At 55.7% G+C, this 13,696-nt stretch overlaps 3 protein-coding genes across 3 annotated transcripts in view; all 3 read left to right on the forward strand.

Annotated features, from left to right (window-relative positions):
* The window catches only part of LOC102252948 (leukocyte immunoglobulin-like receptor subfamily A member 6), a 105,516-nt gene extending 94,944 nt beyond the window's left edge, over nt 1-10,572 (forward strand). The window contains exon 14 of the mRNA XM_014528113.1: nt 10,548-10,572. The gene's annotated coding sequence lies outside the window, so the exon portion shown is untranslated. The remainder of the gene's footprint in view (nt 1-10,547) is intronic.
* The window catches only part of LOC102257159 (leukocyte immunoglobulin-like receptor subfamily B member 3), a 26,087-nt gene extending 14,541 nt beyond the window's left edge, over nt 1-11,546 (forward strand). The window contains exons 6-12 of the mRNA XM_014528112.1: nt 5,611-5,916; nt 6,131-6,412; nt 6,718-7,017; nt 9,003-9,119; nt 9,749-9,801; nt 10,551-10,712; nt 10,792-11,546. Of these exons, the coding sequence (XP_014383598.1) occupies nt 5,611-5,916; nt 6,131-6,412; nt 6,718-7,017; nt 9,003-9,119; nt 9,749-9,801; nt 10,551-10,712; nt 10,792-10,935 (1,364 nt within the window). The 3' untranslated portion in view covers nt 10,936-11,546. The remainder of the gene's footprint in view (nt 1-5,610; nt 5,917-6,130; nt 6,413-6,717; nt 7,018-9,002; nt 9,120-9,748; nt 9,802-10,550; nt 10,713-10,791) is intronic.
* Nucleotides 1,538-2,704, forward strand: LOC106723658 (leukocyte immunoglobulin-like receptor subfamily A member 5). The gene is made up of 4 exons (XM_014528120.1): nt 1,538-1,625; nt 1,744-1,779; nt 1,953-2,240; nt 2,388-2,704. The coding sequence occupies exons 1-4, from the start codon at nt 1,592-1,594 to the stop codon at nt 2,702-2,704; spliced, it is 675 nt and encodes a 224-aa protein (XP_014383606.1). The 5' UTR covers nt 1,538-1,591.
* Nucleotides 11,547-13,696: the final 2,150 nt, after the last annotated feature.

A 13,696-nucleotide genomic window follows, 5' to 3' on the forward strand; every position in this document is an offset into this window, starting at 1 on the left:
GTGTGTGAGGAGATGAAACTGAACTCTGGGCAAGAGATGTGCTCTGTGTACAAAGCAAAGAGCAGCACAGTGACTCCTGGTGGCAAAAGGCACAAATCCACAGTCACCCGGGGAGAGGGAACCCGTGCTCATGAGGACAGAGGACAATAAGTGCCAAACTCAAGAGCAATCATCCTGCTAAGACCACTGGGCCCTGAATCCAGGTAATCCTATAACCCTCCAGGAGTTAAACACATTGGAGAGTAAATAAATTACAGTGGATGTTCTCTTGGAAAAAAAAAAAAAAGGAAGAAAACACCTGATTAAGACAATACTGCTCAGTTCACACAGTAGCAGGTGGGACACAAATATTTAAATAAAGGGGGTTTTCCCAACAAATCAAAGTTCTACACCAAATCATGGCTCCTTACTGTCTAGGAGAAGCCATGGTCTCAGGGGGACAGCTCTGCCCAGGAAAGAGGGGCCCTGAGGGGGAAAATGACCCTGAGGCTGTTCCCAGGAAGGAGGGGCTGGAGGCTGTGGCTGAGAAAAAGGGAAGTTCATGAAGAAACATGTGATATAAAGAAAACCCAGATTCTGGGGCCTCAGAAGGCTCCTGTTTCCTTCCCTTATTTCCCTTCACCCCCACCCCCTCTGTGCTCATTGTCACAGGGACACAGCCCTGAGCTGCACAGTTGGAGGGTGAGCGTGTCCCTGCTGATCTGAGCTCTGCAGGCCACAGGGACCCACGACATCCTGAAGCCTCTCCAGGGCCCGGGTGACACTGTCCATGGTGAGGACCACAGGGAGGTGCTGATGGGGTGGGGTGGGGGTGGGGCTCCCCGTGGGGGAGGCTCTGACAGGGAAGGACGTGCCCTGGGTCACCTCACCTGCAAGGGGCATCTCAGCAGGCTGCGGGTCTATTTCCTGCTTCACCATGGAAATGAGAGCCAGGCTGCTAACGTCAGAGCCCCGTGACAAGGAGGATCAGCCTCCAAGTGACCATCACCCTTGCATCTGTCCCTCTATCCTTCTAGCACCGTGGCCTCCTCCATCTGCTCAGCTGAGGCCACAGGGAGAAGACACCATGACCCCCACCCTCAGGGCCCTGCTCTTCCTCGGTGAGATGGGAGGGGGAGGGGATCCCTGGTCTGCCAGGACCCAGGACTCAGGAGGCTCATGGGGAGGAGGGTGCTGCTCAGGGTTCAGGGCAAATCTCTCACAAGGACTCTCTTCCAGGGCTGAGTGTGGGCCTCAGGACGCCAGTGCAGGCAGGTGAGTCTGTCCCCAGGTGTCCCAGGTCCGGCACTGTCCATGGTGAGGACCCCAGGGAGGTGCTGATGGATGGGATGAGGAGGAAGGAGATCCCGTGGGGGAGGCTCTGACAGGGAAGGACGTGCCCTGGGTCACCTCACCTGCAAGGGGCATCTCAGGAGGCTGCGGGTCTATTTCCTGCTTCACCATGGAAATGAGAGCCAGGCTGCTAACGTCAGAGCCCCGTGACAAGGAGGATCAGCCTCCAAGTGACCATCACCCTTGCATCTGTCCCTCTATCCTTCTAGCACCGTGGCCTCCTCCATCTGCTCAGCTGAGGCCACAGGGAGAAGACACCATGACCCCCACCCTCAGGGCCCTGCTCTTCCTCGGTGAGATGGGAGGGGGAGGGGATCCCTGGTCTGCCAGGACCCAGGACTCAGGAGGCTCATGGGGAGGAGGGTGCTGCTCAGGGTTCAGGGCAAATCTCTCACAAGGACTCTCTTCCAGGGCTGAGTGTGGGCCTCAGGACGCCAGTGCAGGCAGGTGAGTCACCCAGGTGTCCCAGGTCCCACTCCTCCCTGGGGAGAAGGGCCACCCTCCAGGCAGCAGAGAGAGGAGTACAGATCTGTCTGAGACACGGGAGGGGGAGCATCTGGGACTGAGAGCTGGGACCAGGGGTGGGAATGTCCTGTGACCCAGCCTCTGATTCCTTCCAGGGCCCCTCCCCAAGCCCACCCTCTGGGCTGAGCCAGGCCCTGTGATCCCCCGGGGGAGCTCCGTGACCATCTGGTGTCAGGGGACTCTAGGGGCTGAGGAGTACCAGCTGGAGAAAGAGGGAAGCCCACCATCATCCAAAAGACAGGAGCCACAGGAGCCCAGGGATAAGGCCAAGTTCTCCATCACACACATGGCAGAGCGTGATGCTGGGATATATCGCTGTCTATATATCAGCCCCACTAACATGTCAGAGCGCAGTGACCCCCTGGAGCTGGTGATGGTGACTGGTGAGAAGACACTCAGGGGTCCCCAGCCTCAGGCTCTGCCCTCAGGAAGGGGGTCTGCTCTCAAGATGTCTCCCTCTCACAGCCCAGCCCTGGGGGACGTGAGGGAGGTGTGAGCCCCATTTAATACACTGCCTCCTCCTCTCCTAGGATCCTACAGCAAACCCAGCCTCTCAGCCCTTCCCGGCCCTGTCGTGACCTCAGGACAGAACGTGACCCTCCAGTGTGGCTCAGGGCAGGGATTTGACAGGTTCCTTCTGACTGAGGAAGGAGATCACAGGCTCTCCTGGGCCCTGGACTCACAGCCACAGCCCAGTGGTTGGTCCCAGGCCCTGTTCCCTGCGGGTCCTGTGACCCCCAGCCACAGGGGGACGTTCCGATGCTATGGCTGTTACAGGAACAGCTCCCAGGTGTGCTCACATCCCAGTGATGACCTGGTGCTCCTGGTCTCAGGTGAGGGCCCCTGACCCTGTCTGCTGAGCTGTCAGCTCAGGGTCCCCTCCCCAGAGCAATCATGGGCTGAAAGGGAGGGAGGGGCTGTAGGGATGGTCACCCAGAGAGATCTGCACCTCGGACACCCCCTGTCCCCTCCCCAACCCTCCACTTCACCTGGTCCAGAAGGTGCCAGGTTGGCAGTGGGAGAGACTTAGTGAGGACTCTGTGGATGGTGGCTCCAGGGTCAGCCCCAGGCCGTCCCCCTCTTGCAGTCCTTCCCAGACCCAGGTGCCCCAAGACCCCACCCAGAGGGTGCTCTCTGCTCAGAGGGAGACAGCACCCCAGGCAGTTCTGAGTCTGAGAATCTAACTCCCCCCATGCGCTAAGGGCAGGCTGTGTCCTAAGGCTGCTAGGAGCTGGGGACAGATTTCAGGAAAGAGTGGGGCCCAAGGGCTCTGAGGATTGGTCTCCCCCACCCAGGGAGTCAGGTCCACAGCGGGGAAGTGGGGGTCTCTGTGGGGAGGTGGTGGGTGCCTCCATGGGGACAAGGGCTGAGTCATGTGATGGTTCAGGAACCTCTGAAGTCTCTCACGTTGACTCACACTTCTCCTACCTGGGCCTCAGTGTCTCCAGTGTAAAAGGAGAGAATCCTTGTCCAGATCTTACATTTCCTGTCAGTTCTGGCCCTGACCTCCTGGGAGAGGGGCCTCACAGGGAAGCCTCCAGGACGTGATGTTATGGGGCCTGTCCCCTCTGTCTCAGCGACAGTCACACTGTACAGGGAGGAACAGGCAGGACAAGGGTCCGGGCACCCAGTCCTCCCCCTCAGCTCATGCGCAGCTCAGAGGAGGGAACAGGGTGGATCAGCCCTGGTTCAGCTCCTGGCTCTGCTGCTCCTGCTGTGGGGCTGGGCGGTCCCTTCTCTCCTCTGAGTGCCGGGTTCCTATCTGCTCATCCCTGGTCCCATCCTGCTCACAGGCTGCTGGGAGATGAGGTGACATAGGGCCTCACAGAGCTCAGGAAGGCAGAGCCCCCAGCCCAGCCCGACCTTCCCAAGGGGGCGTCAGGGCCTGCAGGGTGGAGAAGGATCCTGGAGAGACAGGGAGTCCACCCCTCACCCTGCCCCTCCTGTCCCTGCTGTGCTGGGGGCGGGTAATGAGGAAGGACCCTCAGCTCCAGATGAGACGTGGACTGGCCGCTGGAGATGAGGAGCCCAGAGCTGGAAGCTGGTGTCCCCCTGGGGAGCAGCGTGAGGACAGGACAGGGAACTCACAGTCCTGGGTTCCAGTCCCAGCCCCGCCCCGTCCAGGCTGGGTGACCTGGGGCACGTGGTTAACCTCTCTGAGCCTCAGTGAGTGGGTGGTGAGGTCAGCAATCCTGGTGAATGACTGCTGTGAGGTGAGAGGAGATGAGTGGCAACCCCAGCACATACCTCGCACACAGTAGGTGCTCATTAAATGACAGCACTGTTGCCTAAACCGGTTTGGCTCAGTGGATAGAGCGTCGGCCTGCGGACTGAAGGGTCCCAGGTTCGATTCCGGTCACGGGCAAGTGCCTGGCTTGCGGGCACATCTACAGTGGGAGATGTGCAGGAGGCAGCTGATCGATGTTTCTCTCTCATCACCCTGCCCCTCCTGTCCCTGCTGTGCTGGGGGCGGGTAATGAGGAAGGACCCTCAGCTCCAGATGAGACGTGGACTGGCCGCTGGAGATGAGGAGCCCAGAGCTGGAAGCTGGTGTCCCCCTGGGGAGCAGCGTGAGGACAGGACAGGGAACTCACAGTCCTGGGTTCCAGTCCCAGCCCCGCCCCGTCCAGGCTGGGTGACCTGGGGCACGTGGTTAACCTCTCTGAGCCTCAGTGAGTGGGTGGTGAGGTCAGCAATCCTGGTGAATGACTGCTGTGAGGTGAGAGGAGATGAGTGGCAACCCCAGCACATACCTCGCACACAGTAGGTGCTCATTAAATGACAGCACTGTTGCCTAAACCGGTTTGGCTCAGTGGATAGAGCGTCGGCCTGCGGACTGAAGGGTCCCAGGTTCGATTCCGGTCACGGGCAAGTGCCTGGCTTGCGGGCACATCTACAGTGGGAGATGTGCAGGAGGCAGCTGATCGATGTTTCTCTCTCATCGATGTTTCTGGCTCTCTATCTCTCTCCCTTCCTCTCTGTAAAAAATCAATAAAATATATTAAAAAAAAAAAGGTGTTAAGTTCTGCTTATTTTTATAAATTTTATATAATACCATGTTATTTTCTTCAAAATATTTTTAAATAGTTGATATCTACCTATTTATTTTAACAGTAGACTTTTAAAGCTAGTATTATTCATCTCCATGAATTTTAGGTTGTACATGGATGGAGAAATAGGAATACCATTTCCATTTCCATTTAGTTTATGTTTTTTTTCTAAAACAATAATACTTAAACATGTCATTCCATACTTGAAGTCCATTGAAGTTTTCCCCCACCGGCAGCTATATATTTATCTGTGGAGCAGAATGGGTTATGTGTCAAGAAAGAAAATGCTTCTAACAGAAGCATATACATCACCAATGGGAGCTCTGTGACCATCTGGTGTCAGGGGTCTCTGCAGGGTAGTGCCTATGTTCTGTATAAAGACAGGCGCTCTGAGCCCTTCGAAACAAGGATCCCACAAAACTCCAGCATCAAGGCAGGTGTCCTCATTGGAGTCACGACCACAACCCACGCAGGGCTGTACCAGTGTGCATATTACACCACTGAGGACATACTCTCAGAGCTGAGTGACCCCCTGCTCCTGGTGGTGACAGGTAAGGGAGACACCGGGTCCCTCCCCATGGTGGGCTCCAGGTCACAGGCAGAGGGAATAAAGTGTGGCCTCAGGGGACCTCACCCCTCACAGAACACACCTGGGGCGTGAGGGCAAAGGTCCCTTTAACACAGACCCTTTCTCCTCCCTCAGGAGTGGGCGACGCACCCTCCCTCTCAGCCCAGCCAAGCCCTGTGGTGGCCTCAGGAGGGAACGTGTCCCTCTCCTGTAGCTCACGGTCCACATCGGGCCCTTTCCATCTGCTGAAGGAGGGAGGGGCTGACCCGCCCCGACACATGGAAGCAGAACCCAGGATGCATGCTGGGAGGAGGCAGGCCATCTTCACTCTGGGCCCCGTGAGCACCTCCCATGGGGGGACCTACAGATGCTATGGTTCTTCAAGCGACTACCCCAATGTGTGGTCACAGCCCAGTGCCCCTCTGCACATCGAGGTCACAGGTGAGGGACCTGCCAGGGTGCATCCCCATCTGTTTCCTGGGCCCAAATATCTGATCTGAGCTGTGAGCCCAGGTCTCGACTGGGCGTCAGTGACACTGGCCTCTTTTAGACAGACCCACAGGCGGGAGGCTCAGGGAGGGACATGTGAGACCTCTCACTACAGCCCAGTGGGCAATGTGGGGTGTCCCTTGCTATCACTGTCCCCTCCTCCCAGGTGTGTACAGGGAGCCCGCCCTCTCGGCCCAGCCAGGCTCGCTGGTGCTGCCTGGACACAGCCTGACCCTCCAGTGCCACGCGGAGGCCGGCTTTGACACATTCGCTCTGACCAAGGACGAGGGCCTCACACACCCCCAGCGCCTCCATGGGCAGCACAGCCCCGACTTCCCCCTGGGCCCCGTGAACCGCACCCACGGGGGCTGGTACCGATGCTACAGTGGACACAACCTCTCCTCTGTGTGGTCAGCCCCCAGCGCCCCCCTGGACATCCTGGTGGCAGGTGAGGAGCCAGCCCTGCCCCTGTGCTGAGGGTCTGCTCAGGGCTCTGGGCCCAGGGTCACCTGGGGGTGATGGGGTCCAGAAGAGGGGCCTGGAGCAGAGGCTGAGCTGGGCAGAGGCCTAGGGGGAGGGAGGAGAAAGGGGGTGAGGCCATGGAGATAAAAGATACCACCCCAGGGGGACTGAGAGGAGCTGAGAGGGGGTCACAGACAGAGTCTCTGAAGAAGGACAAGGTCCCTCAGCTCAGGGTCAAGCGCAGAGAGGGGAGGGGTGGCTCTCTACACATCACAACCTTCCTCTCCCCAGGAATGTACACAAAACCCTCCCTCTCAGCCCAGCCGGGACCCTCAGTGCCCAGGGGAGCGACCGTGACCCTGCAGTGTGGGTCTGAGATCTGGTTTGACACCTTCCACCTGCACAGGGAGGGCTCAGTGGACCCTCCCCTGCACCTTCGTCTTCAGGACATGTCTGCACCCTCTCAGGCCACCTTCACCCTCAGTCCTGTGACCTCAGGCCACCAGGGGACCTACAGGTGCTATGGCTCAAACAGCACCTCCCCCTACCTGCTGTCACAGCCCAGTGACCCCCTGGAGCTGGTGGTCTCAGGTGAGGAGGTCCAGCCCTGCCCCCGTATCCTCAGGTCAGTTCAGGGCTTTGTCCCCAGGGGACCTTGGGCTGCAATGTGAGTGAGGTAGTACCAGGAGGAGTGCCACTCAGAGTGAACTCTCACCTCCCAGAGGGATGGAAAGAGCCAGAGTCACTCCCTTCCCTGCCTCATTCCCATCCTCCTCCCTGAGGCCCAAGCATGCTCCTGTGGGCAGAGGGATGCTGGTGAGGATGAAACTGACCAGAACGAGAAAGGCCAGAGGAACCCATCCCGACCCTCCAGTCCCCAGTCCTGTGGCCTCAGCCAGAGACCAAGACAGGAGTGTGACCAGCAGAGGCCGGATCCCCAGAGAGAGCAGGACCCCTGCTGGAGCTCAGCCTATCTCCCAGGGGGGCTGGGGAATGGAGATGCTGGGGGACCACAGAGGAGGAGCAGCCCCCACCCCTCACCTCCCATCCTGATTGAGGAGCCTCTGAGGATTGGTCCCCCAATGGGAAGTCAGGCCAGCAGAGGACTCAGTGAGGGTGTGTAGGGGGAGGTGGTGGTGGGAGGAGCTCAGTGCTGGTCTTGGCTCAGCCACTTCCTGGGTAATGGCCTGAGGAAAGTTCCTCCTCCTCACTGGGACCAAGTTCCCCAAAGACTTAGGACACTGTGTGTGCAAGTGCACGTGTGTGTGTATGTCTGTGTGCATGTGTGCCTCCATGTGCATGTACGTGTGTGCAAGCATGTGTGTACATGTGTGTGTCTGTCTGTGTGCCTGTGTGTGTGCCTGTGTGTGCGTTGTGAGTGTGCATTTGTATGCGCATGCACGTGTGTGTGTGTGTGTGTGTGTGTGTGTGTGTGTGTGTTGGGGACACAGGTGGTGGCTGAGTCTCCTCCACAGCCTTCCCAGGAGCAGCTGTGGAGTCAGGAGAAGCAGCCTCAGCCCTGGTTCAAATCCCAGCTCTGCTCCTTCCCGCCTGTGGGACCGTGGACACGTCTGTTCCTCCGAGTCCTGGTCCATGGCTGTGGGTCAGGTCCCCACCTCCCTCACAGGGAAGGCCCTCAGCACGCAGCCCGGCCCTGGTTAGAGCTCAGGAAGGACCCAGCCCTCCCTCCTGCCCTTCCCGGAGGCGCCCCACGTGCACAGGCCCCACTGTGGAGGGAAGGGGGGTCAGGCTGCAGAGTGAGACCGGGATCTGGGCTGGGATGGAGAAGGATGGATCTACCTGTAGGTACAGGGACAGCATGAATAATAATAATAATCCTATATAATAAAGAGCTAATTAGGCCAAACAGTAGAACGACCATCTGGACATCCTTCTGGATGACCTTCCGGACGAAGCTGGGCTGCAAGGGCCGGCCGGAGCTTCGAGGGCCAAACCTCTTGCATGAATTTTTTGCATCCGGCCTTTAGTAATAATAATAATAATAACAATAATAGTAATAATGACCTGACTAGTTTTGCTCCCTTGGTTAGCGCAGCAGCCCGCGGACTAAAGGGTTGCAGGTTCAGACCCCAGTCAAAGGCACATACCTTATTTGCAGATTTGATCCCCCACCCTGGTAGGGGCACATATGGGAGGCAACCAGTCAATTTGCTTCTTTCACATCAATCTTTCTCTCTCTCTCTCTCTCTCTCTCTCTCTCTCTCTCTCTCTCTCTCTCTCTCCCCCCTCACTCCCTCTCTCTCACTTCCACTCTCTCTTTAAAGATCAATGGAAAAAATATCCTTGGGTGAGGATTAAAACAATAATAACAGTAACAACAATACAAAGGTATCCCCATGTCCCAGGTTCAAATCCCAGCCCTGCCCCGCCCAGGCTGGTGACCTGGGGCTTCTGATTAACCTCTCTGAGCCTCAGTGAAATGGGTAGTGGGGTCAGCAATCCCTGTCGCATGGCTGCTGTGAAGTTAGAAGAGATGAATGACAGAACCCAGCATGTGCCTCACACACAGTAGGTGCTCATTTATTATGTCATTCATGACAACACTTGTGTTCAAGATCTCGAATGGAACATGATCATCTGGATCGGTGTCTCGGTGGCCCTCGTCCTGCTGCTCTCCCTCCTTCTCTTCCTCTTCCTCCGCTTCCGGCGTCAGAGCAAAGGCAGTCCATCAGGTGAGTAGGGGTGACCTGGGTCACAGGAGGGGAGCTCAGAGCCCCTGCCACAGGAAAACCAAACAGCTGGAGAAGATCAGCTGAGTGGATTTCTCCAGAACCTCAAATCAGGAAATGTGGAGCCCCAGCTGGTTTGGCTCAGCCAAGGCCCCAGGCTTTCCCTGACCTTGGCCCCCCCTGCCCCTAAATCTTCTGTCTTCTCCCCCAGCTGCAGCCCAGCTGCTGATGCCCAGGAGGAGCCCCTCTGTGAGAGGAAGAGACAGCTGCCCTGGGGGAGGGGGCACAGGGATTTCAGGAGGCGATAGGGAGGGTTAGGCAGGAAGATTGGGGGTCAGGGTGAGAAGGACTGAGACCCACACTGTGTGACCTGGCGCTTCACCTCACCCTTGGTTAGTGGCCATCTGGGAGCAGGCGGGGTCTGCAGCCCTGAGATCTCGGGGACCTGCCAGGAGACACACCCCTGTTCTGCCCCAGCAGATGCTGATATGACGGACCCGCAGCCGACCCACACTGTGTGACCTGGAGCCTCACCTCACCCTGGGTTAGTGGCCCATCTGGGAGCAGGCGGGGTTTGCAGCCCTGAGATCTCGGGGACCTGCCAGGAGACATCCCCTGTTCTGCCCCAATAGATGCTTCTGTGAAGGACCCACAGCCTGGGAAGAGCGTGGAGCTGGACCCTCGGGTGAGACCCCTGCTCCTGTCTAGGCCAAGAACCTTCTGTTGCACAGTTTAATCCAATGGACCCTTCCCTGTCCCACCTCACCTGCTTCTCAGCAGCGTCCACGCTGACCTCCCCTCTGGGCCCCCAGGTTGTCCTGCTGTGACTCACTCCTCCTGGTTTCCTTGTGACCTCATGGCCCCTCCTACGTGGTCCCCTGTGCCGGCCCCTCGTCCTCTGTCTGACCTTGTGCAGCCCCAGGTCTCAGGAGGAGGCAGGAATGAGTGACTCACCCACAGTCCCCAGGATCCCCTTCATTCATTCACCCAGCAGATGTGACAGGGCTGTTTCCTGGCTCCATTTAGGGCCCACGGTGCAGCCCTGAGCCACACTGTCTCCACACGCCTCGAGCTCACCTGTGGGCGAGGGAGACAATATGCAAACAAGCAGACAGTGTCCCAGAGAGTAAAGAGCTGTGAAGGAACATAAAGCAAGAGGAGGGTATAGAATGCATGGCGGGGGGACGGGGAAAGAGCGGGTCCAATGTTCCTGAGGCAGGACATGCTTCTTCAGGAGGATGGACCATGAGGCTGGAGCCAGGAGAGCAAGAGAGAGCACATAGGATAAGAGTCAGAACCATAGAAGCATCCAGAGGCCCCAAAGCTCAGGAAGGCCCAGCAGATTCCACCAGGAGAGGGACCTGATCTATTTAAAGTGTAAACCATCTCTCTGGCAACATGTGGATACTTGACAGGAGGCACTGTCTCCAGCAGAACAGGCAGGATGAAGACCCCCAGGGAGTGACGTACGCCCAGGTGAAACACTCAAGACCAAGACCCAGACAGGGAATGGCCATCTCTCCTTCCTCCCTGTCAGAGGAATTGCTGGACACAAAGGGCAGACAAGTGGAAGAGGACAGACAGATGGACAGTCAGGTGAGTCCCATCCTCTGTAGACCTCCAGGTTTCCCCAACCACAACCAAGTGTCATCCCTCTCTCTCCCCCCTGCTCCAGGCTGCACCTGATGCCCCCCAGGATGTGACCTACGCCCAGCTGAACCTCTTGGCCCTTAGACGGCAGACAAGTCCCCCCCCAACCTCCCCATCAGAGGATCCCCGAGAAGAGCCCAGCTTGTACGCTACTCTAGCCACCCACTAGCCCAGGAAGGACCCAGACCCCACGCTCCAGGGAGGGGACCTGCAGGGACCCCAGAAGGCATGGGTACTTCCCGCATGGACTCAGCTAGTGACCCCAGCCAGTCTGGAGACCAGACAAGCTCCCCCAGCAACTCCTGGGACCCTCTGGGAGTCACCCAGTTCTGTAAGCAATATGCCTACATTTTGGAATCAAAGCAAGACTTCTCAATAATCAATGTGTGAATTTAGAACAAAACAGAAGTGAAAGAATGCTTTAAATGAATGACAATGTAAATATCATACATCAAACCTATGAAGTGGAACATAGAAACAATCTAAGTGTCCTTGAACCGATAATTGGATAAAGATGTGGTAACTATACAAACAGAATATTTCTCAGCCATAAAACATGAAATACTGCCATTACCACAACATGGATGGATCTGCAGAGTATCACGCTAAGTGAAGAAAGTCAGAAAGAAAAGTACAAGAGCCGTATAATTTCACTCATGTGTGTGAAATATGAACCTGAAGTATCATGTATGTTAAATACATTGAATCTCTAATTAAAACTTTCCTGCAGCCCTAGCCGGTTTGGCTCAGTGGATACAGCATTGGCCTGTGGACTTGAGTTCAATTCTGGTCAAGGGCACGTGCCTGGGTTGCAGGCGTGATCTCCAGTGGGAAGCTTGCAGGAGGCAGCTGATTGGTGATTCTCTCTCATCATTGATGTTTCTCTCTCTCTCTCCCTCTCCTTTCCTCTCTGAAATCAATAAAAAATAATATATATATTTTTAAAAATTTTCTTGCAAAGTGGCCTTAGATTTCAGAAAGTTTCTCTGCTAAATGCTTCTGAACACTTATGCATGTATGAAATACACCCACATATACACATGCATGTATGAAATCCATACATATACACATGGACATATACATGGGCACATACAGACATATACACAAACATACACGGACATATAAATCAGCACACATGGACACACACATCAACATACACACACATACACACACATAGATATACACACAAAAAAATCTAAAATAGTATAAAGATCTATTATTCTAATTTGAAAAGGATGTATCCAATGTCACTGGATACATCATTAATATCTAAAAACCAATTGCGGCCGAAACCGGTTTGGCTCAGTGGATAGAGCGTCAGCCTGCGGACTGCCCAGCAGCTTGCCTCACATTCAGCCAGCCTGAGGGTCGATCCCACCCACAAACACAATAGCCATCAAGACTCAATTACACAGGTCTGGTGTGGAGAGCCCCTCGCCAATCTTGGGGAACCTGGTGCGAAACCATTCCTAGACGACCTCCTTCTGGGTTGGGGTTTCGTATGTAGCAGAGCAGCTCTCTCGCCAATTGCGTTTCAGACTTCCAGTTTTAGACCAAGGGGAAGCCGACCGATGTCCCCCTAACCCCCCATACAGCACAGCAAAATCCCTGGTCATTGCACATACATCAAAAAGCTCATGCCTGGCTTTGGGCTGGAGCTGCGAGGTGCGGCCTCCTGACCACAGCAGCCTGGAGATCAGACGTGGACCCGGCTGCTCCTGGGACTCTCTGGGAGTTACCATGTTCTATAAGCAATATGCCTACTTTTTTAAAATTTATTTATTGATTAAGTTATTACATATGTGTCCTTGTCCCCACATTACCCCCCAACTCATGCCCTCACCCCCCTGTTGTCTGCGTCCATTGGTTAGGCCTATATGGATGCATATAAGTCCTTTGGTTGATCTCTCCCCCTTACCCCCACCCTCCCCTACCTTCCCTCTGAGGTTTGACGGTCTGATCGATGTTTCTCTGTCTCTGGATCTGTTTTTGTTTATCAGCTTATGTTGTTCATTATATTCCATAAATTAATGAGATCTATGCCTACATTTTGAAATCAAAGCAAGACTTCTCAATAACCAATGTGTGAACTTAGAACAAAACAGACGCGAGAGAATGTTTTAAGTGAATGATGGGCAGCAGCTGCCATGGGCAGCCCTACAGCAGCTCTCCTCTCTCCCTCCTCCCCACCTCTAGCCTCACTGACTGACCTGCAGGCCCCCAGGAGCCGCAGAACACCTACAAGGCTGTGGCTGACCAGGTGTGTGCCACGCTGCTACGGTCCTCTTCCTTCAGTCCTTTCATGGGGCATCCTGACAACTCCAATGTTAACGGCAAATGCAGATTTCAAGGTGGAGGCAGAGTATATGGAAGCTACTACACTCACTTCCTCCCAGGACCAAACGGGAATTACAACTAAATGAAAGAGAAATCACCCTGAATAACCACCTGGAGACTAGCTGAGGAGTCACAGAGCCAAGGATTTACAGAAGCCACTTGGAGACTGGCAGGAAGGGCAGGCACGGGAAAAGGGCCGCCCAGCTCTCACAGGCAGTGGCTGACCTTGGCCTGAACCAGAGTCCCTCCCAAGAGGCCCAGAACCAACCCCAGTGGCCAGCTTCAGACGACATCAGAGCAGGACCCAACTAGCCTCACAAGCAGCACATCCAAAGGGAGATCTCCCAGACAACAGACCCTGCTGAGGCCAATGCCGCTTAGTCTGGTCAGCATCTGCCCAGCAGCTTGCCTCACATTCAGCCAGGTCTGGTGTGGAGAGCCCCTCGCCAATCTTGGGGAACCTGGTGCGAAACCATTCCTAGACGACCTGCTTCTGGGTTGGGGTTTCGTATGTAGCAGAGCAGCTCTCTCGCCGGCTGGGGGAAGGTCAAGGGGAAAAAAAAGGAGACATATGTACTACTCTTTGTAATATT

Source organism: Myotis brandtii, unplaced genomic scaffold (assembly GCF_000412655.1).
Source record: "Myotis brandtii unplaced genomic scaffold, ASM41265v1 scaffold619, whole genome shotgun sequence".
In the NCBI taxonomy this organism is placed as follows: domain Eukaryota; kingdom Metazoa; phylum Chordata; class Mammalia; order Chiroptera; family Vespertilionidae; genus Myotis; species Myotis brandtii.

Coding starts and splice junctions, on each gene's coding strand:
- LOC106723658 (XM_014528120.1), top strand. CDS start 1,592: ATGACCCCCACCCTCAGGGCCCTGCTCTTCCTCG. Junction 1,626..1,743: donor CAGGGCCCTGCTCTTCCTCG/GTGAGATGGGAG, acceptor ACTCTCTTCCAG/GGCTGAGTGTGGGCCTCAGG. Junction 2,241..2,387: donor GGAGCTGGTGATGGTGACTG/GTGAGAAGACAC, acceptor CTCCTCTCCTAG/GATCCTACAGCAAACCCAGC.